This window comes from Peromyscus leucopus, chromosome 2 (assembly GCF_004664715.2).
Source record: "Peromyscus leucopus breed LL Stock chromosome 2, UCI_PerLeu_2.1, whole genome shotgun sequence".
NCBI lineage: Eukaryota > Metazoa > Chordata > Mammalia > Rodentia > Cricetidae > Peromyscus > Peromyscus leucopus.
Genome location: NC_051064.1, coordinates 6148732 through 6172456, shown reverse-complemented (window position 1 = coordinate 6172456; position 23725 = coordinate 6148732). Strand labels below are relative to the sequence as shown.

Below are 23725 nucleotides of genomic sequence, written 5' to 3'. Positions count from 1 at the left end.
GTTACTCCCCAACCGTCAAAGCCAAATCTACATCTTACTTTTCTTTTTTCTTTTCTCCTCCTCCTCCACACCATGTTTTTTAGTGTTAAAAAGAATATAAGTGGGCAGTGATGGCACAGGCCTTTAATCCCAGCACTCAGCAGGTAGAGGTAAGTGGATCTCTGTGAGTTCGAGGCCAGCCTGGTCTACAGAGTAAGTTCCAGGACAGGCTCCAAAGCCACACAGAGAAACCCTGTCTCGAAAAACAACAACAAAAATGTTTCCTAATCCAAAAACACAATGAGGAGGAAGCATAGACTTTAGAGGTTGTCCCAGCACAGGGATGGTGCTGTCCCCTGGGTGGGACTCTGCCACTTCATCTCTCTATCGTATTGACCCTTTTATAAAACACTCATGATAATTTTGAAATAAAAATTAACTAATCAGTTTTCAAGTTTTGAATCACTCAGAAAGGAAAACCTATGAAAATGTTTGATGAATCTGACATGGTCCACAAAGCTAAGGACATCTCACTGCCTTGAGTTGGAAGGTGAGGGACTCAGAGCTGGCTCTTGGTGTTTGTGAGTGAGTGAGTGAGTGAGTGAGTGAATGAGTAAGTGAGCGAGCGAGTGAGTGAGTGAATGAGTGAATGGGTGAGTGAGCGAGCGAGTGAGTGAATGAGTGAGTGAGTGAGCGATTGGGTGAGTGAGTGAGTGAGTGAATGAGTGAGTGAGCGAGTGACTGAGTGAATGAGTGAGTGAATGGGTGAGTGATTGGGTGAGTGAGTGAGTGAATGAGTGAGTGAGTGAGCAAGCGACTGAGTGAATGAGTGAGTGAATGGGTGAGTGATTGGGTGAGTGAGTGAGTGAGTGAGTGAGTGAGTGAATGAGTGAGTGTGTGACCACATGGGTGAGTGAGTGAGTGGATGCATGAGTGAGTGAACGAGTGATTGGGTGAGTGAGTGAGTGAGTGCATGAGTGAGTGAATTCATGAGTGACTGAGTGACCGCATGAGTGAGTGTGTGACCACATGAGTGTGTGCATGCGTGCGTGAGTGCGTGCGTGCATGATGGAGTGAGTGGCTCGGGACACTTGGTTGGGTCAAGATCTCATTTCCATCTGTATCCCTCTTGAGCGCTATCAAATATTGGTTTTATGGGTGATTGTCAGTTTCTCCTTATAATCTGCCATAAAAAGTGGGAAATAGGGGGCCAGAAAGACGGCTTAGTGGGTAGAGCAGTGCTGTGGAGCATGAAGACCTGAGTTCAGATCCTATCAGCCACATAAAAGGCCATTCCTGGCCGTGGGTGCTGGTAAACCCAGCACGCTAGGAGAGGAGCCAGGATTGCTGAGGATTGCTGGCCTCCAGCCTTGCTTCAGGCTCGGTGGCAGACCCTGACTTCAGGGACTCAGGCCGAGAGCCATCCAGAGCCACCAACATCCTCACACCCATGTGACATGTGACCCCCGAGTGTGGAGTCAGCCTTCTACAGTGTTAATTTGAGGAAATCCTTTGTGTTCTAATAGGTCTGTAACATTTGAACTTTAAAGTTCAGGGGATGGTTACGTACATGTCTCTTACTCAACAATCTTTTGGGGAAATAGTACAAATGGACCCTTAACTTTAAACCTAACCCCACACTTTCCAACTAATTATGAAAACAGAAACTAAAACCAAACCCAAACCAGAGGATCCAGATTCAACAAGATTAAGCATGTATGACAGCAGATGAGATGGCATCGTGTCACCAGAGAGGAGAGTGCAGTGTCTGCTGACTCCTGGTACGGGTGCCACCCAGTCTGGCTATGCCCCATCCACACGTGGACGTAAGAAAACACGGTGTTGTAAAAAAGGGAAAGACCGAAGCTCCTGGCAGTAACCTTCGGGTCGATTCTTTCCCCTGCTGTGTGTGTGGTGCAGTTCGGTCGGACCTGAACCGGGGAAAGCCGGTGTGGGCTGAGGAAGTTCCAGAGATGCAGGAAGTGGGGGTGGGGAGTGGCGGGCTGTGAGTGAGCCAAAGGAGGTAAGGGAGCATGCAAAATGCAGACCGTTCAGGAAGTAGCAGGCTGCTTATGATTTCCTTTGCTTTATCTTCTGAGCTCTGGGAAACCATTAAAGGTCCTAAGATGTGAAGTTGGTGTGATCAAGCTTTCCATTTATAGATAACTCTCTGGCTGAGGTTGGGGGCAGCAGTATGAATGTGGGACCAGTAGGCTCCTTCAATGCCGAGATGCCGGTGGCTTCCACAAAGGAATGCAGCCCTGGGTATGCAGAAACCAGGATAAGTTGAAGAAATAGACTTTAAAGTATGTAAAGATGAAGGCATTGCGGAGCTTGAAGATGGACTAGATAGGGGAACCAGCCGAGGAAGGCGGGAACTGGGGTAACCTGGGGTTCAATCTTGTGTCGCTGACGGAAGGCTGGTGGAGAGCCCAGCCTGGGAGACACCAGGCGCCGAGGCTCAGGTGAGAGCTGGATACAGCGCCCTCTGCTAGGTATCCAAACAGCATCAAGGCAACTTGATGGGAATTGAAGCCATGATCATAAATAACACACACAAGAAAATGACAGAGCAAAGTGAGGGAAAGAGCCGAGGCTGGGCCTCGAAGAGCTTCAGTGTCCCAGCGCTGGGAGAGGACTGCGAAGGTGCATGATGCGTGATGTGACTGCCATACAGATTAGCTGCTCTTCTCGTTGCTGCTACCAAAGGTCCCACAAAAGTAACTTGAGGGGGAGAGAGCTTATGTGGGCACACAGTTTGGAGAGATAAAATCCCATCGTGGCTGGTGGCTTGAGTGAGAAGAAATGCCTCTCACAGGCTCCCGTGTTTGAACACTGGTCCCCTGTTGGCGGTGCTGTTTGGGAAGGTGACCTGCTGGAGGAAGTGTGTCCCCTGGAGAAGGCTTGGGGATGTATCCCCCCACCCCATTTGCAGTTGACTGTCACCCCTCAGCTCCTTGTTCCTGCCACCACGGCTTCCCACCATCATAAGCATCTCTCCTTCTTGAAACCTAAGCCAAAAATTAACTTATCCTGAAGTGCCTTCTGGTCATGGTGTTTTATTACCGCCCCCAAGGAAGTAACTGATACAGTGGCTAAGAAGGACTGGTAGCAGGGAGCATGGGGTGGTATCTCAGTCAGGGAGCAGACAGTGGGCAGGAAGTGGGGCTGGACTTCAAAGCCTCCAGGCTGCCCCAAGATCGACTTCCTACAAGTCTCCACCTCCTAAAGGTCCCACAACTTTCAAAACCAGTGCCACCAGCTAGGAATGCAGTGTTGGAACACATCAGCCCGTGGGGACATTTTCTATATAAACCACAGAGTACAGTCTGCTGTCTTCTCTTTGCTGGGCCGCGGCCTTTGTAACTGATGCATGGAGCACATCACAGATAACTCTCCAAGATGCGCGTCTAAAAGTTGCTCTGATACTTTTCCATGGTTAGAAGCCTCTAGGACTACTCTGAAAATGTGGAAGCCCGTGAGCTGGCAGATTCCTTAACAGCCCATTAGTCATCCAGAAGTGCTCCAGTGGTAACACAAAGGGCTTTGGTTAGAGCCGGAGTTCCGATTGGTTCAGATCCCCATTGACTTTGCACATTCTAACTCGGGCCAGATAGAGCTGCTCACGTCACACAATACAGTGTCTGCTTGTGTCTGCTCTCGCCGTGCTAGGAGTAATCACTGGGTTTGGAAGGATCTACTGCCTTTAAAAAGCTCGGTGTGTAGAGAGCTGGTAAGGTTGTTCAGTGGTTAAGACATTGACCTATGCTTGACAGCCTGAGATTGACCCCTGGAACCCACAAGGTGGAAGGAGAGAACCAATAATTTGTGCAAGTTGACTTCTACACACATGCCATGGAGGTCACAAAATGAATAAGTGTAATTTTTAATTCAGCATATTTAAAGAGTCTACATGTGCAGAAATCTGATGATGTCTCATGTTCTATGTTCATTGCAAATGATAAGTTGTAAATCATAATATCAAAATCAACTGCTTTGAGTGCAATAATTGCAGATTTTTCCTTTAAGTGTGTGTTGAAGAGAAGAAGATTGTATTAAGTCGGCAAGGGAAGCAGCAGGAGGTAGTATGATTTATTGGGGCTCTGTTCTGGACAAGGACACTGAGCTATACATGCTTCATGAGGTACAAATGTAGCTGATTTTGATAACACTATTAAATGCTATTAATTTTTTTCTATGCTTGTTAGAAAAGTGAAACACTGAAGTTACTGATTAAATTCTCAGTGGCTTTCAACCTTCCTAATGCTGTGACACTTTACTACAGTTCTTCATGTTGTGACCCCAACCATAAAATTATTTTCATTGCTACTTTATAACTGGAACTTTACTATCATTATGAATTATAGTATAATTTTTTTGGAGGTAGAGATTTGTCAAGGGGGTTACGACCCACAGTTGAGAACCACCAAATTAGAGTGCCTGTACACACTCACACATGTGTGGGAAGCTGGAAAGGTGTGTTTTCAATGTGGTTGGAAGTGTGAGTCTACACCAAACAGAGGTGCTTCTAAATAGTGGCAGTGCCCGACTATCTATGCTATATATCCACGGATTTGTCCTAAGATTCTGCAGCTGACTTCCTGATCAGTACCCTCATACCCTCAATATCATGTTGGAAATAATATAAGGATACCATTGCAGACAAAAAAAAAAAAATCCTGGACTGTAATGAGTCTACTAACATTTAATAGATGGTTTTTGTCCTGAAATTTCCATTAAAAGCCAGCCATGTAAACAATAGCAACCCACCTAAGGACTTTACCTTGGCAAACTGAGGGCCCTTAGCCAAATATATATGGTGTATTTCCAACCAAGCGCTCGAGAAAAATACCAACAGAGGAGTGGGGTACAGTCTCATCTCTCTGCTTTCTGCTGGCAACTGAAAGAAATAGCCGAGATACAGAATAGCCGTTATACAGAATGGAAGCGCTCATTCTGGCAGAAGCTGAGAGCCAGCTAGAGGTCAGGGAGGCACAGGATGCAAATTGGCTTCTCTGTAAAAGGAGCTGGCTCTGTGGAGCTAATTAAAATCCCAACATGCGCATATTGCAAGAGAACTATAAGTTAAAATTGCAACTGAGCACACTCATTTGTTACCAGCCATCAGTAGCTTCTAGCTCAAAGAACTTGGAACTGTATTTGGTACTACTCTTGGTAAAACTACAGAGACAAGCATCCACTCACAGTCTCAGTAGTTACCATTGCTGGTAGTAGAGTTGGAGCTACAGAGGCCAACAGGGAGATTATATTCTCTAGGACACATGCAACAGTAAACATAAGGTTCTATAAATATGATGCTTTCATACAGGGACAGCAGGTAGAAAACAGTGAGTATCGCCGAATTGCACAGACAACAGGCTGGTCAGGGAAGGCATTTCTGAAAAACATGTTTAAGTAGGATAGAAAAATGAAAAGGAATCAGCTATATGTTACCCTGAAGGGTGATCATTCAAGAAAACATTATGAAAATTCAAACGTGAGGGCATGGCCAACATCATCAAAGTCTAGAAAGAAAAATACATGGAAGGTTATGAACAAGGAGAAGGAACCAGCTCAGAGCAGAAGGTTAAGTCCCCTGCTAATGGTAAATCTCCAATGAGAGTTTATTAAACTGAGCTGAACAAAGTAATGTGTCCACTTCAGCAATGGTGATCAATAGAAAAGCTAAAATGGCCTAAAGCATAAAGAAAAGTTATTTCTTATCAGGGTAATCTATTGATTTCTAGCACAGTCTTTACCTCTAAGGACTATAGATCAGTTTGCAAGTGAATAAATAACTAATGTGTTTTAGTCGGCTTTGACACATAGCCTAAAAAACAGCAGCATTGAGCTTCAAAGCCATAAGATTTAATACATTGCTTGTTGAAAATTTTCATCTTAGAATATACTTTATAATTTATCTACCAAATTATGCGTACCTTTATAACTTTGAGATTAAGATTTTGGAAGATGCAGAAACATGTGGAAAGAAGAAAATATGTAGACATGGCAGCAAAAAATCATGGCTCAAGGGAGCTGAGAGCTGGCTTAGGATTAAAAGCACCGGATACTCTTCTGGAAGATGCAGATTTGATTCCCAGCACCTACATGTTGTCTCACAACCATCTGTAACTCCAGTTCCAGGGGATCTGTCCTCCACCAGCACCAGGCACACACATGGTACACAGGCATACATGCAGGCAAAAACACCCATACACAAAAAAATTAAAATAAATTTGGTGGTAAATGGCTCAAAATCTCTATGTTGGGATTCTAGGTGTTTGTGCCATGAGCTTAGACACCACTTTCTGAGCCAGGCTCGATGTAGGATGTGGGCTGTAAGCACATGAACATTCTCCACTTACAACGGCTCAACTGAGGATCATTCAATTTGATGATGCCATGAAAGCTCTAAGTATTCAGCAGAATCGATGCTTCAGATACTAAATTTGGATCATTTCCCAGGCTAGTGCTATGCAGTACAATGCTCTCTCAATGCTGATGGTGGGTAGCATCAGTGAGCCTCCGCCACCAGTCAGGAGCGACGGCTCGGGAAAACAACCATCACTGTGGAGCTCTGCTTACCATACTTCTATTTCTGGTGTGTTTTACTGAGTTGTGCCCCCATTGTGAACCAGAGAACATCTGTCAGTTTATGGAATTGCCAGTAAGGACTTGTATGGTAAGAACGTACAGGTGAACTGTATGTCTTACATTGTCCCTTTCTGTTTTTGCTAGTGTTCTTGTAACGTGAAAAACAACTGAGAGGAAATAGCATTTGATAGTTAAGGGTTTAAAATACTGGCGTGGGAACATGGCTCAGCGGCTCAGAGCTCTTGCTGTTGTTGCAAAGCACCCAGGTTTGGTTCCCAGCACCCATATGGAGGCTCACAATCATCACTCCCATTTCAGGGGGTCCGATGCTCTCTTCTAGTCTCCTATGATACCAGGCACGCCAATGATTTACATGAATACACGCAGACAGAAAACTAAAACACATAAAATAAAAATAAGTCAACAAAGAAAAGTTTAGACTGTCTGGCAGTGGTGGAGCACACCTTTAATCCCAGCACTCAGGAGGCAGGGGCAGGGAGATCTTAAGTTTGAGGACAGCCTGGTCTATGGAGTGAGTTCCAGGACAGCCAGGGCTACTTAGAGAAACCCTATCTCAAAAAAAAAAAAAAAAGCTTAGTAATATAAACGAACAGTTTAGCTCTGTGATCCTCGATCCTCATGATATATTCCAGTGCCTGGGAAGATGTCTAGTGACCAGCTCTATCCCTTAGGGCATTTGGCTTGGACACTTGTATCTTACGAAGTGTCCCAAGTTATTCTAATGTGTAACCAAGGTTGAAAACCAGCAATCTAACCAAAGGAAGGAGTGTTCACCATGAGTTGCAGAGTTCCCTTCAGCCTTTAGGGGAACGCTGGTTAGGTTTTACTGTCTTGGATCTTTGAGAATCTCCCCATATAGCCCAGACTGACATTAAGCTCACTATGTAGCTCAGGATATAAACCTGCAGAGATTCTCCTGCCTCAGCCTCCAGAGTGCATCATACCTGGCTAAATCTAATTAGATATTAATCATCTTAGCATTTATGTGTCCGACAGACCTGGTCTCAAAGGCTAAAGAGAAGACTGGAACACAGCTCAGTGATAGAATGCTTGTAGCCCTGCGCTCAAATGCCAGGACTGAAGGGAATTTTTCAAAAATCTTCGGCTGAACCTGGAGACTCAGGCTGTGATTCTAGCCACATGGGAGGCTGAGGCAGGAGGATCACAGCTCAAGGCTTGCCGAGGCCGCAGAGCAATTTCAAGGCCAACCTGAACAACTAAGGAAAAGGTGGTGAAGGTCTACCTCTGGGTAGAACTCTTCCCCAGCACATGCCAGGCCCACATTCAGTCTGCAGTACCACGCACAGAAGTAAGCTTCATCTGCATTACCTGGAAGTTAAGAATCAACTCAGAAAAGTGAAGTCATAATAAAGACACATAAAAGTTTCTTCAAACGGTGTGAAATAAAACAACTTGTAATTGGAGTTGTTGCAGAGAGAGGGAAGAAAGAGCTAGGCTAAGATAATTGCTGTAATTGAAGATAATTACACACTTTGAGCTCACAGCCAGCCGTGTGAAGGAAAAAGAAAAAAGGAAATAAAGGCAATATGACTTTGTATGTACTGCCTGGTTTTTCTAAAGAGAAGCAAGCAATTCACTGGGATGCAAAACCCTTCTTCCAGCTCTAAGAGCACTAGGTATTTATTACACAGAGGCGGAAAACTTCCTGGACCCCACAAATAGAGCAGTGGCATTCATTAACAGTTTTACCAAAAACACAGATAGACAGGTCATGTCAGCTTCTCATTTAAATATGTCACACAAAGCTGCTATTTACGACATGAAATACTCATGTCATAAGCTCGTAGGTTGAGCTGCTACCTCCTGGGCCTCCCAGCCCATGACAGTAGGAACATGCTAGACACAATACTAAAGCGTTGTTGTTAGCAGGGCCAGGATGATGCCCTTCAGCTCCTGAGAGCCACCCCAAGCAGTAGTGAAGCAGGGTAAAGGGTGTCAGGTGAAGTACACACTGTTAGGAAATGTGGGGAACCAGCATTAGATCATCCACCCTACCCCTACCCTTTTAATTGGGGTAGCCAGAGCATTCTGACATGGCCTTTGAGGAGGCGTTAGTCATTTGGGAACTGTTCTGAGATCGTGTGCCTTGGCATCCTGGATGAATCCCAGCTACAGACTCAGACTTGGAACAATAGCATGCCTTGCACCATTCTCCCCCGTGTTCTCAGCAAAAGGAAGCAGAATGCATCTGTGGGTATGCAGTAGCCCTGCAATTCGCCTGCTCCTGATAGACTATGATATGCTCACTTACCAGGAAGCCAAATCAGTCGAATTTAAAGAGTTTGGAGAAGGGCCTAGGGAATGAATGTGGAAAAGCCTGACTTATTCTTGTTTATGGTAGAATACTGTGCTTAGAGTACAGTAATCATAAAATATTTTACAAACAAGAACAAGATAAAGTCACTTAGGTTAGTTAAGTTAAAATGATAACTATGAATTCCTTTCCCAGTAGGAATTACTAAGTATCAATAACTGCCTTGCCTTTTCCTAGGTGAGAATTTTGTTTTAGGAGGGAGGTTTGTGGTTTTGTTCTTGAGAGGAGTCTCACTGGTTTGTTCAGACTGGTCATGACATCCTGGAGTCGGGCAAATCCTCCCATGGTCTCAGCCTCATCAGAGCAGAAGGTCGATCGCCACACTCAGCTCCTAGGTGGCTTTCCATCTGTTCCTGAAATCGTCTCTTGTACCATTTCACAAATATACTTTGCTGGGAGTTTTCTTCTAAGAGATCCAGGAGACAAGTGAGATCCCCCTCTACTGTATTTCCCAGAGCCACCAGCATGGCCATGCATGCAATGCACACTTCTCACTTCTAGAAGACGGTACCACACGCCTTGCAGTCTATGCCCCTAACAGAACCAGACCCATGCAGAGCTTCGGTGGCAGAAAATAGTGAATTCCTAACTACATGAGCAAAATCTCTTTGCATTTTCATGTGGTTTGTTTGGTTGGTTGGATTTTGTTGTTGTTGTTGTTGTTGTTGTTGAATTTTAGGGGTCAAGGGCTTGGGAGATTCTTGGATTTTGTTGTTTTGAGACAGCATCTCACTAGATAGCCCTGGCTGTTGTGGGATTTGCTATGGAGATCAAGTTGGCCTTGAACTCCAAGAGACCTACCTGCCTCTGCTTCCTGAGTGCTGGGATCAAAGGTGTGCATCACTACGACTGACTTAAGTTCTTTTTTAAAATGTTTTAATTGTTTGTAGATGTGTGTGTGTGTGTGTGTGTGTGTGTGTGTGTGTGTGCATGCATGTGAGTGTAGATGCTCTCAAAAGCCAAAGATGTCTTATCCCCTGGAGCTGGAGTAACAGGTGAGTATGAGCCACCAGATAATGGGCACTGGGAACTGAACTTGGATCTTCTGAAAAAGCAACAAGTTCTCTTAACCTCTGAGCCATGGTGTTAGCCTCTGGCTGAAAGCGCATCATAGTAACTTGCATTCCAATAACATCCATTTCCTTTTGTTACATTAATAGAACTAACTTTGACACTCTGGGATGATGTGGTCATCATCACTTTTCTTAGCTTACTACAGCACATCTTAGAATGTGCCCTTCCCAAGCTCAGTTTTCCATTTCACCATCTGTCACTCACTTCCCTTCAATGTAATACCATTAACATTGCTCTTCCAGAAAAGAGCATGAAGACCAGAGGTATCAGAGCCATCCCTCATAGTACAAGAGCAGAGAATTTTTCTGCTCTTCCCTTCCCAAAGAAAATGGGCATTGTGGGTAAAGTGACCGTATTGACTGCCCAGGTCCAAAGTGCTTTAAACTCCGTGGAGGGAAAGGCTGTGCCTAACTCCTCAGTTCAATGCATCCATTCTAAGTTCCTTTGCAAACCAGTCCTCACACTGCGGCAGGGACATTTCAAACACGGCTCCTCCGTTGGAGAACTACTGCGACATTCATTCAAACCATGAAACTCTCCATATAACACTCTTAAGACTTTTCATAAGCACGGTTTCAACGCATCACCTCCATTTTAGTCTCCATTTACAGAGAAAATGGAAGATCTTGGGGGGAAAGATGTGATTTTCATTAGCTATGAAGATGTTCAAAATTGGATTTGCTTCAGTTCATTAGATATTATAATCGCATTAGTTACGTAGCTTTACAAGGAGCACAGTTGACCCCCAGAGTCTCCCTGAGAACTCCCTAGAGCTTCCTCTTCTCTGCCATGGGATACACAGTGGAATTATACTTTTCATTTGTCAGAAATAAACCAAGAAAAATAATACTGTATGTAGAAACCCTGCCCCCACAAACCCTCCCTCACCCTCTATAGTGAGCCCCTGCCTGATGCTGTGACAATGTTAAGTAATTCTGAAGTTTTGAAAATTTGAAGAGTGACTGCCACCTCCCTGGGGTCCCCATTAGGGAGATAAACAAATATCTAGCATATTAACCAGTGGTTTTATCCAAACTGTGGCATTCGGAATCTGTCTGAGGGTGTGCGTAGATGAGTCATATCCCTAACCTTCCCCTGCTACCTCCTGCCAAAACCCCTGGAGTGCAAGCAATCCTGTCAGCTTAACAAGAGGCTGGGAAGCTGCATGTCAGATCCACGACATGGCAAAGATGCCTGAGGAGCTGTGATGGGCAGGAGCAGGGACAGTGGGCGCTTCAGCTGCTCGGTGCAGATGGGATGAACACTGTAAGACTCACATGCTCCCTGGCCTATGTTCTTTGAAGGATTTTCATTTTGGAATCTCTTAGGATGCAGGGTAAAAATATAGACTGTGGGATCCCACTTTGAATCTATACCAGAAGATCTGAGGGTCAGGTCTAGGCATCAGGTTTCATAAATGTTTCAGGGGTTGTGAAGCAGGACTGGAAAAGGTGAAGGAAAGAGAGATTCTGGAGCGTACCTTTGCTTGGGGGAGCCAGGGTCGGGGGTGGGGTGACTAGAGCACGTGAATATCACATGCTCTGCTGCAGACCCATGCGGTTATTGGGCAAGGCCAAGTCACAGCAGGCATCGTCATAGGCCGACACAACACTCCCCTGTTCAGAAGTGACATGCTGTTCCACCCTACTGTCCTGTCTCTGTTTGAGACCCTGTCATTTCCTCCATGCAGTTTTCTATAACTAGAGACTTTTTTAGCTCTCCAAGGCTTTAGCAGCTTTTAACTGGAACAATGAACTAAAAATGTGACAGCTTCCTATTGCTGAGTTCCAGGTTCACTCAGGTTGGACCTGGTATGAGCAGGCCCTCGGCAGAAGACATGAGGGTTGGCTCTGGGCATCAGGTTTCCCAAAGGCCTCAGGTGTTCCAAAGCAGGATTGGGAAAGGGTGATGGAGGTGATTCTGGAAGGCACCTTCAGGGGCTCTCATCCTAGATCCCAGATCTTCTGTTCCACATCTGGCAAGAGAAGAGAGAGAAATCAAAGTATTAAAGTGTGTAGACACACACCTTCATACGCATGTCTGCCTTTCTTCATCGTGTTCCCCATCTGACCAGCCACAGACAGGGTGATAAAGCAGGAAAAACTGCCCTAAGAAGTCCCCTAGTTCAGTGAAGTGGTGCCTCACAGGCATAAGAACCTAGGTTGGGGTGTCCAGCACCCAGGTAAGAAGCCAGCTGTGGCAGTGTGTGTCTGTAATCCCCGTGCTCTGGAAGCAGAAACAGCAGGATCCCTGGAGCTGCCTAGCCAGCCAGCCTAGCCAAATCAGTGAGCTCCAGGTTCAGTGAGACACTCTGTTTCAAAAGATACGGTGGAAATCAGCCAAGAAAGACATCTGATGTCCACATTGGGCCTCCATACTTGTATTTACACACATACATGAGCACATTGCATACACACAGTCACACGCACATACACACACACACACACACACACACACACACACACTTCCAAGTCTGTCCTTCCATGTCTCGTCTTCCTCAATCACAGCCCTCTCGCCCTCCTTCCCTCTCTTTTCTACACCAGATGACTTGATTGACAACCGGTCATACATGCTTCTGTGAGGTTTTCAGCGCTCGTCCCACCTCCCTTAAGTCTTTGCATTCTTCACCTTTGGTCTTAACTATAAAACCAGCAGCTTTCTTCTGTCTGTGCTGGCATCTCCTGTCCTTGAAAGCTGGCCCATCTTCAGAGGCCAGCTGACGCCGCTGGGAGGCTGCGTGCACGTGGGGGGTGGGCCTTTCCACCCTGCGAGCATGCGAAGACTGCCTTTGGAATCCTCCCGACACATTGAGGACAGTTCTCAGCTTGAGACCACATCAGTCCAAGGCAGTGCAGCTGCACGAATTCCATGGAGCCTTTGCAGCCACGCTACACAGAGCCAAGCTGCAGGGATTGCGGCGGCGTGCTGTCTCAAATGTAACACAGTGGAAGGGAAAGGACTCACGGCCTTTTGTTCTCATTCTACATGCTTGAAATATAATGCTAAGTTGTTTTTTTACTTGTGGCCAAAAATAACATCCTTGATTGAGAAACTTTGCTCTTACAAAGTTGACCTATTTCTCAGCTTAAGATGTGATTGGATGTGTCCCGTTTAGCACACAGTGGGTATTTAGAGAATGAGAATAGCGAAGAGTTAGAAATGTCCAGAGGTATGAGTCAAGAAACCAGTGGGGCCAAACCAAGAAACTGCCCCTGTACTTCCTCACCAACAGAGACAGTCTCTAGAATGTCATAACTTCTGGAATCCCCTCGGGCTTACCACACGCTGAGATGGAGCCCTCTCAAACCTGCAATCTATCGGGTTTGCCAAAATGCAAGCATTTGCCTTTAAAGAGCTTCAAGCTCAGTCGACAGTGGTGGTGCAGGCCTTTAATCCTAGCACTCGGGAGGCAGAGCCAGGTGGATCTCTGTGAGTTCGAGGCCAGCCTGGGCTACAGAGCGAGTTCCAGGACAGGCTCCAAAGCTACACAAAGAAATCCTGCATTGAGAGAGAGAGAGAGGGGGGGGGAGAGGGAGAGGGAGAGAGAGAGGGAGAGAGAGAGGGAGAGGGAGAGGGAGAGGGAGAGGGAGAGGGAGAGGGAGAGGGAGAGGGAGGAAAGAAAGAAAGAAAGAAAGAAGGAAGGAAGGAAGGAAGGAAGGAAGGAAGGAAGGAAGGAAAGAAGGAAAGAAAGAAAAATTGTGTATGAACCACTGAATATCTGGGGTTTTACTCAGTTCTGGCATTTTTGTTAAAGGCTGTTGGAAATCGCAGCCAGAAATATGTGCATATGCTAAGTACATGTTCTGTTTCTTTGTTTCGTGGTTTTGGGAGGGGCAGGGTTTCACTACGTAGTCCAAGCTGATCATAATTCTCAATTTTCCTGCCTCGGTCTCCTAGGCTAGAATTACAAGCATGTGCCTGTAATGAATCATGAAATGTAATGTTCATGAAATGATAGGGGCTTGAAGTCAGCCTCGGTGTACACCGTAGATTATGGCTGATGTTTTGGAAGGACTGTGGGGTAGATTCCTGGTACTACATGCTGCCTACAAAGACGGCCTGTGATTTTTTTTTTCCCTCATGGCATCAATTTAACTGATAAGACTTCCCATGAACCTTAGGCCCATGCTTCCTGGTACATTCAAACTGTTCTTAGGAACGGCTGGGCAGCATGTATGCCTATACACCCAGCCCTACCTTGTTCTCACTTGGAGAACCACAGCCACCTTCACGAAATGATAGAAGCTAGAAGCTGGAAAGGAATCTTAAATGACCACATTTCTCAAAGGGGGAAACTGAGGGAGGCCTGGGACGATTTAGATTTAAGCCACACAGCAGCTTAGTGGAAATGCATAGAACAGAATCTGCTGCACATGTTATGGGGTGTCCACCATGCCTGTCTGTCTGTCTGTCTGTCGACTGCTGGACTGACAGAACTGCCTTGTATTTAAGCACCACTGGGAAAGAAGGTGCTTGAGACCTTATGGCCGCACACACTTCAAGGACGGTGAAGGCCAAGTTTCAGCACCAGGGAGCTAGCCACGGAGCCTCTAGCTCTCGTTGGAAGGATGACAAATGTCTTCCTGACAGGACTCAAATATCTTACTGGCATGAGTGGAGGTGAAGGCCATAGGTCACCATCTAGACAGCAGCTAAAAATGGAGAGCCTCTGGCCCCTCCAGAATGGCTGAACTAGAACTTCCAGGACATCAGTGAGTAGCTAAGATTACAGGCCTGTGCAAGCGAGCCAGGCCGGAAGGTAGTGTGCAGGACCACTGTCTCAGCCACTGTGCTGTATGAGCCATTGCTTGACCCTTCCCCTGCCGGCAGGTGACGGAGTCATCTCCTGAGCAGCGTGCCTTCACTGTCCGTGTCTGTCTAGTGTTACGGCCATTGATTGCTGTGGCACAGGGAGGGGTATTATGAGCAGAGTACCTCTGCTATTGTTTCTGTTCTATTACTTAAGCCATCGTCTGCCTTAAGTTTTACTTCTCCAGTCCTGAGGGTGACTTCCACATAATAAGCATGTTTGGACGTACAGTGCTGTTAGGGGATGTAAGAGAAAGATAAACTCATAATTTAACCTGTCCAAGTGCATCTGAGCCGTGTGTGTGCGTGTGCGTGTGCAAAAGCAAATGCACTTGTAGATGTGGAGGTCTGGGCCAATGCCAGGTGTCTTGCTTACATTCCACCTTACACTCACTGAAGTTGGAGCTCACTCTTATGCCACACCAGCCGACTAGTGAGCTCCAAGGAGCCTCTGACTCCTATCCCGCAGCACTGAGATTATAGCCGTGTGCCACCAAGCCCGGCGTTTATGTCAATGCCAGGGATCCGAACTCGGGTCCTCGAGCTTGTACTTTACTGACTAAGTCATCTCCGTAGCCACAGAGCTGAGCTTTTAAATACAGTGAGCTGCAAGAGGGGGATTTGACTGGGAGGTATTTATGTCCAAGAGTTCATTTTTTAAAAAAGAAGCAGCTGAAATCTGCTTGTGTTGTCTTGTACTATTATGAAAACAAGGACTCGGTCAGTGAGCCTGAGAAGCCAAATAAAGAGGTCTGGAAGCAATGCTTAGCTGAGTGTGACGGTAAATAGACCTGGGCCCAGGAAGCATCCTGTGAGCAGCACATCCATCACAGCCCAGCTGCTGCCCAAGGCCTGCGAAGGGCTCTGGCTGCCGCGGAAAGACAGCCGGTGATTAATGCACCATGAGACTGAGCGCTGCCCAAACTAGTCATGATGGGGAACCGAAGCGCGAGGGAGGATGGGTAGAGCTCCCTTGTCCTCACTGCCGGCCATCGTCCCTGGGAGGGATGAGAGCACAGGGAGAACCCCCTCTGGCGGGCCTCTGAGCACCTAGTGCTGGAGAGGGTAGGGAGCCCTTTCACGGACAATGGGTTAACAGGAGCGTCAGTTCCTGGTGAAAAAACAGACTCAGTGACACTCATAGCAGAGGCCCACGGGACTAAATCAACCATCATATACATGAGCTGGAAAGATGGTTCAGCGGCGAAGAGTACACAGCACTCTTCCAGGGGGGCCTGAGTATGGTTCCTAGTACCCACATCAGGTAGCCCACAATTCCTGTGATTCCATTCGAGGGTGTCTGACACCCCTGGCCTCTATGACACAAACCCACATATAGACACATTGTTAAATATGAATAGTTTTAATCATAGGGAAAGAGGCTGGTATGCAGTATAGACTCATTTAGAGTTCTGATGGGCTCTATTTCAAGACTGGGAGGTATGGCCGGTGTGGCCACCTCCTCGTCCTGGGGAGCCGTGGTAAAGGAAGGCACCCGGGGCTGTGTACCAAGGAGCACTGTGGAGGTCAGCTGGCTGTGTCCTGCATCACTCTATGACGCTGTGCCCCCACAGAAAGCCAGCCTGAAAACAGAAAGGCAACTTCTTGCCAAAAGGCTTCTGTTGTCCCAGCCTGCTCAGAAGGCTCTGCCGCCTCAGAACTCCTCCTTCTGAAGATGGATTCTAAACGCCCACTGTGTGCCACACACTGAGGCAACAGCTGACACCCAGAGAGGTCCACGGAAGGGACACTGGAGTGCTTTGCCATTTTAATTTGAGTAGTGGTAGACAGGAAAACTTCTTCTATGAGCGAGGCCTTAACTGAGCGTGGAGAGAGGGCTGTGAGCATAGGGAACCTGTTGGGAAGAATGACCCAGAAGCTGAGCACCGGCAGACAGGATGTCATCAGATTAAATCCCAGCAGAGGCTGCAGATGTGTAGAACCCTCTTTCCTCTGAAAAGGGTAGCAGCATCCAGCTCCCTCCAGGGGAGGGGAGATGCAAAATGGTCCTCTGTGAGAGTGGATGTGGGGACCCTCAGCCTGACGACAGTGGGGTTGCCAGCACCCAGAGCCCTGCTCAGGTGGTCGCATTGTGTGTAGAGCAACAGCATCCCCAGAATGATCCGCTGTGCTCACTCCCGAGGGAGGCTCTGGCCCCAGGACACACTGGGCTGCTTCAGCTGTTCCACGCGCTCACCTCTCTCTCCCTGCTTCTCTCGCCTACACATAAACCACACTTGCATTTTGAGAATCTCCGTGCTCATCTTCCCACAGAAGCAGCTAGCAGGAAAACTTCCTGTCCAGAACCGATTTTTCAGCCCGTGGAGATGCTGAGATTTCAAAGGAAAGTGAGGTGAATGCGTTTTCCGCTAGGTCAAGTAAGCAAGCAGACAGCATAAAGAAAGGCCTTGGAAGGCCCCAGCTGCGGGCTTGCTGATGTGTCCCACATGGTCCAGAGGCAGGACAACAACGCCTCTTCACCTGCTGCCCTCCTGCTCAGCCCAGGCTGGGTCACCTTGACCCAGATGCAGGCAAGTGGATCTCGGAGCTCCGTCTGGAGGCAGACAGCACAGGCTGCTAGAAATACCAAACCCTTCTCGCTCCCCTTTTCCTTCTCTCCTCCCCCAAATCCACATCAGATCATAATGAGAAAAGGCAGTCCCAGGAGTCACTCCCCTGCCCATGAAACCCCACCGTGCCTCTTCACCGTTTATGGGTACGTGAACAAAGCAGCTGGGTTCCAATAAACAAATGGCAGGCGTGCTCAGGTGCTCCCCAGCAGGGTCTGCTCCCCTGTGTCCAGGCCAGGTCAGAATCCCAGGCCGAGAGAAGTAGCCAAGCCCTGCTGACAGATGGCATAAGGAGGTTTAACTTACCCCTCTCATAGGATAGAGTAACTGGCCCTTTGTGCTGGTGGAGGTGAGACTTTCGGGGAAACGCGTTTCTCAAGAAATATCAAGACACTGCTCTGTGGTGACATCACAGGAAACAATACCAGAAAGAATCTTGGCCCAGAGTCTCTTCCCACCTTCTGACCTTTGGGTATCTTCTTTCCATGCTCCAATCTTGGTAACATCTAGATAGCCATCTATGCACACACCAAGACCAGAACCTTCACAGCACACCGCGGAGGAACAGAACACTTGTTTCCATGATTCAGGCATACGCCACAGACCTGCTCCATGCTGTTGCTTAGCAGGCTTGCCTGTGTCTGCCAGAGTCCCTGCAGCCTGAAAAGACAGCCAACCAAATGTAAACACTTGAGCTAAAACTCTCTCAGGGGATATGGTGGTTCATTTCTAACTGTCCACATAATACAACCTAGAATAGCCTGGGAAGACAGTCTCAATTGTCTAGATCAAGTTTGCCTGTGGGGGATTGTTTTGATTGTTAATTGAAGACCACTGTGGGCAGCACCATTCTCTAGTAAGGGGGCCTGAACTGTGTAAGAGGAAAAGCAAGCAAGCAGGATTACATGCATGTATTTCTCTCTGCCCTTGACCGAATAGGGCACAACTAAATGCGTCAAGTTGGCACTGTGACTTCCCTTTGGTGATGGCCTATACCCTGGACTGGCGAGCCAAACAAGCCCCTCCTCCCCTGGGGTGCTCTCGGTGGTGGGTGCTGGGAGTGGTTGTCGTCACGATGATATTTTATCACAGTGACAACCGTGACGTTAGGACAGAGGACATGAGAAGTCTGTCCTGGGATTCATTTACCCTGGGCCCCCGCACCCACCACTGCATGCAGGACTGGGATCCGCCTGAGAGAGTGGCTCCTCGTGGTTGTTAACTTGTCTGGTTCATTTGTTGCCCACACTGTGTCCTTTCCCCCATGGTTCACATACCTGGTAATGACCAGGCAGGCGCCGTTCCCATGGGGCTTGTGACTCTGCCCTCCTCCGTCCCTAGAAGGATCATCAGCAGAGATGGTTTCTCTCATCCTTAATTACAGGCCCACAGGACAGCTGTGAAACAGTAGTTACTGTCATTACTGACCCAAACCTGCTTCAAAGGAGCTGCAAGTGTCGGCCTAGATAATCTAATGCAGTGGCGTTGGCGCGGGCCATCCCGGCCCTGCAGAGGGTTATTATGTGACTGGCTGTGTGTGATCAGAGCACCTACCTGTTAAGTGTGTTTGGCTAGAGAAGTAAACAGCTGCCATATGCTCTGTACCTTTTCATTAATTGTGTCTGGTATTTACTTTTTTTCCCTTGGAATTGATTTGGGTGGCTGATAATCCAAGCTAATGAAGACAATTAAAATGCCAAGTAGACAAACACCAGAATTATTCAGCGCCTCTGTGAGGCTCCAGCCTGCTCCTTGGAGCCGAAACTAGACCTATGCTGCCACCTTGTGGCATAAAATGGCATCTGTTTTAAAGGTTTTACTAACAATTGAAATCGTAGAATCTGTGTTTGACAGGATGATAATAGATAGTGAAGTTTTCAGCGCAAAATAAGCAAGCTAGGTATGCTGATGCACACATGTAATCCCAGCGCTCTGGAGGCAGGGGAGGTAGAAACAGAAGTTCAAGGCCACCCTTGGCTACGGCGCCAGTCCAAGACCAACAAAACGTACATTAAAAAAAAACTAAATAGACCCACTTCTGAATGAATTCCCAGCAGAAGTTTTATAAGCTGAAGTACTGACCTTCCTCAGTCAAGGAGGTGAGTGCCCACAGTCCCCACAGAATTGACATAGGTCTGGGGGATGCAGGAAACCCCACGGCCCTGTCCAGTAATGCAGTGTATTTTTATTACACGGCTGTCTGCAACTTGATTGATATCTGTGTATCCAATAATGAGGTATACCACAACACAAAAGAGCTATGCACAGTTGTCCACTGCTTTTCCAACTGTAAGGTACACATGTGTCATAGTATCAGTTAAGGTGCAGTAAAGGGAGATAGGACTCCTTTGCCCTGTATCAAATAATGTTTAAAAATATTTACATGTGCACTCTAAAGTCAGCTATTCTTTTTTGGTTTTGGTTTTGGTTTGTTTTTAAGACAAGATCTCTCTACATAGCCCTGGCTGTCCTGGAATTCACTATGTTAGACCAGGCTGACCTCGAACTCTCAGAGATCCATCCACCTGCCTCTGTCTCCTGGGTGCTGAGATTAAAGCACACCACCACACCCAGCCTCCAAAATCAGCTATTCCTGATGAATCTTTTCAAGAGATGTAACACACGACGGGACAGTGCATTCACACAAGAAAAGGGACTTTCACCTCCACATAAAAGAGGAGACAGTGCATCTACGCACGTTGGCAGCGAGACAGCAGGAGACATTTATGGTTCAATTGTAGAGGAGCCTATGGGAGTTCAAGGTGTAGTATCCAGGGAAGGCATGGGGGGCAGAACTATGGGGGCAGATCCGGAAGGAGATGGAGACAAAAGAGAGAGTATAAGATCTCTAAACTAGGAATACTCTCACTCCGGAGGTCAGAGGTGTGGAGGTACCCGCCTGCCCAGGCACCATGTGCACACCCTTGATGCCAAGCCCCTCCAGGGACTTTGTAGAGGACCACTGCTGCTACCTTGTCTCTCAGGGCTCTGCCCAGACCCCTGCTGGAGCCTCAGCCTTCCAGTAGAGTGGCACCAGGAGCCACTGCCTTGGAAGCTGTCCAACAGTTGAGACTCTGAGATTTTACCCTGGCTCACTGGGAAAGTGGTACCAGACAAGCATTCTTTTCATGGTGAGATTTTTGTGCAGATGAGAACTGGGGAGAATTTCTTTCTGTGCCTTCTCATGAAGTTCTAATTGAAGGGGGTAAGCCAGGAGTTTTGACACATTTTCTGTGAATTCCATCTTTTATTCAGTAACTTGTAATGACTCCCTTTCATCTCCCTCCCTGGGCTGTCCTGCTAGGACGATACCCCACGTATTTCCCTGTATCCAATCAGCCCCTCCTGTTAAGGGAACAAGAGAGGAAGGGGAGACGCGTTCAGGAATGGAGAGAGGCACTGGAATGGAGAGGAATACTGGAGAGCCCCTGTGGGCTTCTGGTCCACCACTCTGCCTTTGGGCAATGCACACAGTCAGCTCTCTTCTAGGAATTTTGTCCTTTATAAATAGCATTGATTAATCCAGAGTGTGAATGAAAGTCCTTTGTCTGTGCTTCCTAAACTATTTCATGGTTTACACCTACACATAAAAGTTATTTTATAGGTCACCACAATTTAAATGCTTCTTTCGTGTGTATTTTAGAAACCTATTGCCATGGCAGTTTGTAGACACAGTTTAAAGAGAATTATTTTTTGCATCCTGAAATGTAGTGGTTATTTTATTCATGTAGAAGCAATTTGTCTGTGTATTACTTTGAGCCTGGCCTGTTTACAGGCATAATGTATAATCAGAGACAAATTCTGTATTACCCAAGTTCTAATGTACGCATTTATAGAGCATTCAAAGCATATTCATGTGGACTCACAGACAGAGAAACAGGATTTTCTCGGCTGCACTGGGCTTCAGCTACAGATTGTTCTTCATCCTTGAAGACTGAGATAAACATGTCATAGAGAAATCTGTGTTGGTTGAAATGGCTTGGACTTTGCCCCTTTTGTTACACTCTGGTCTGTCACTAAGACACCCTAGAGGTGCCAGCATGTGCAGCCTCAGGGATGGCCACCCTACAATGCTGTCACTAAGACAAGTGAAACGTAAACATTAGTGGTCTTCCGCAAGGAAGACATGGCTTATGACTCGTCATCCTAACACAGAAGTTAGGTTGTCTTACTGTACTGCTTACTTGAGAGTAAATTCCAGGCTGTTCCTTTTTATTAGAATGTTCTGGAACTAACCAAATGGGTGTTGTGTAAATAAGATCTCTTTTACCATGGATAGTATTGGCCTGGTGTGCTCCTCCATTTTCAATGTGCTTCTAATACGGAATATTTAACACCAGTACCTGGACATCCTCAGAAGCATTACAGTGGGAACAGGGGGCTGGTCCAAGTGAGCTAGGGTTTCCTCAGTGGTCAGGAGCACAGCCGTGTGGAGTCCAGGCAGCCGGATTCATGGTTCCGGAGCACTTGGACCAGGTTCTTTACCTGCATGAGTCCAACCCGCTCTGTAATGGGGATGAACAGCGCCTCCCGCTGAGTGGTGGTGGCAGCAAGGCATGCCAAGCATCTGGTGGTGTTCCTGGGACCTGCTGAGTGCAGGTCTTAGGCCTACTTTGTAGTTCTTCACGAATCCATCTTCTACTGAGGGGGTGTCCTCGGCACGAGCTTCCAGCCTTCCCTTTGAAAATGAATGACTGGGTACCTAGCAGCAGCTCAGTGAAGACTCCTCCTAGAAAGTAAAGTCACAAAGTCACACCCTCAGTGAACAGCTGTCTGCAGATGTGAAGACGGGCCACACTGACCATAAGCTATCTACGACCAAAATGGGCTTGACGCTGGGAGGTGGTGGCGCACGCCTTTAGTCCCAGCACTCAGGAGGCAGAGGCAGGCGGATCTCTGTGAGTTTGAGGCCAGCCTGGGCCACAGAGCGAGTTCCAGGACAGGCCCAAAGCTACACAGAGAAACCCTGTCTCCAAAAAAACAAAAACAAAAACAAAAACAAAAAAAAAGATGGCTTGAGGAGCTAGGGAGATAGACGGTGGGACAGGGGGACAGACAGTGGGACAGGGGGACAGACAGTGGGACAGGGGGACAGACAGTGGGACAGGAGGACAGACAGTGGGACGGGGGGACAGACAGCAGGAGAGGGGGACAGGAGGACAGACGGTGGGACAGGGAGACAGACGGTGGGACAGGGGGACAGGGAGACAGACAGTGGCAGTGGGACATGGGAGGAAAACAGCATTTTTGCAAACTGTGTGTCTAGGGACCAGCAGGATGGCCCAGAGGTAAAGCGCTTACCACTGAGCCTCACAACCTAGGTTCTGTCCCTAGGACCTACGGAGGAGAAGGAGAGGAAGGACTCTTGCACATTGTCTTGTGGCCTCCACATTTGTCCCATGGGGCACGCACACACACACACACACACACACACACACACACCTAGATCAATAAAAATTATTAAAATATTTAAAGACGTGTATGTATGTACATGTGCACCAAACATTTTATACTGCCCTAGATAAAGACATATTAAGTCCAAATAAACATGTTTTCTTGCTTTGGGGTGCTTGAAATCTTTATTGAAGACCTGAAGAACCTCCCTCGAAATAAGTCCATCCTCCAAATATATCAAGATGATACAGTACCCATTGCTCCGAATGCTCCGCTAGGCACTGGTCATTCCCAATCTGATTCTCACACGAGGAACACACACATCGGACCACAGACTGGGTCGGTGTCGGGTCCCCAGGCATGCCTACCTCCTGCACACCCTGGCAGTTCTGAGATCTTGCTTATGACAGGAGGCTGTGCGTTTCTTACTTGAAGTGATCGTCAACAGAAGTGCTGGAGGTTTTTCAGATTTAGAAAGAAAGCTAGCTGGTCTGGAGAAAAGACACAAGCCTGATGGTGACTTCCTGTGTATTTCCTACTCATTTCATACACAAACTGAAGGTCATTTTACAGGGCCAGTGCACATGCATCGGGCACCATGGACAGCAGTTTGTGGGGTGGCAGTGTGGCAGCACTCAAAGTTTAGATTCAGGTTTCTCTCCGGTTTTGAATTTTCAGCTCAGGAATGCTCAGCCTCTCCAGCGAAGCGACAGCAAACGTGTGGTTCTCTCTGCAGGAGGACGAGGCCTCTAGACCCATGTGAGCACCTGTGAAGAGCTGCCTCCAGCCTGCTGCTGGCCACCCCGGCTCCCGCCATGGGCCCTGCAGGAAGCACACTGAGCAGCGGGCACATGCAGATGCAGATGGTCCTGTGGGGAAGTCTGGCTGCTGTGGCCCTGTTCTTCCTCATCACCGTCCTCATCTTTCTGTGCTCAAGCTGTGACAGGTG

At 47.3% G+C, this 23725-nt stretch overlaps 1 protein-coding gene across 3 annotated transcripts in view; it reads left to right on the top strand.

The window, feature by feature from the left end:
* Positions 1-23725, top strand: part of Pag1 (phosphoprotein membrane anchor with glycosphingolipid microdomains 1) — a 143062-nt gene that overhangs the window by 103389 nt on the left and 15948 nt on the right. For 2 of the 3 annotated variants that reach the window (XM_028887561.2, XM_037202350.1), the window contains one exon: positions 23455-23722. In XM_028887561.2, the coding sequence (XP_028743394.1) occupies positions 23592-23722 (131 nt within the window). In that variant the 5' untranslated portion in view covers positions 23455-23591. The remainder of the gene's footprint in view (positions 1-23454; positions 23723-23725) is intronic. The other variant, XM_028887560.2, reaches the window with a different exon arrangement.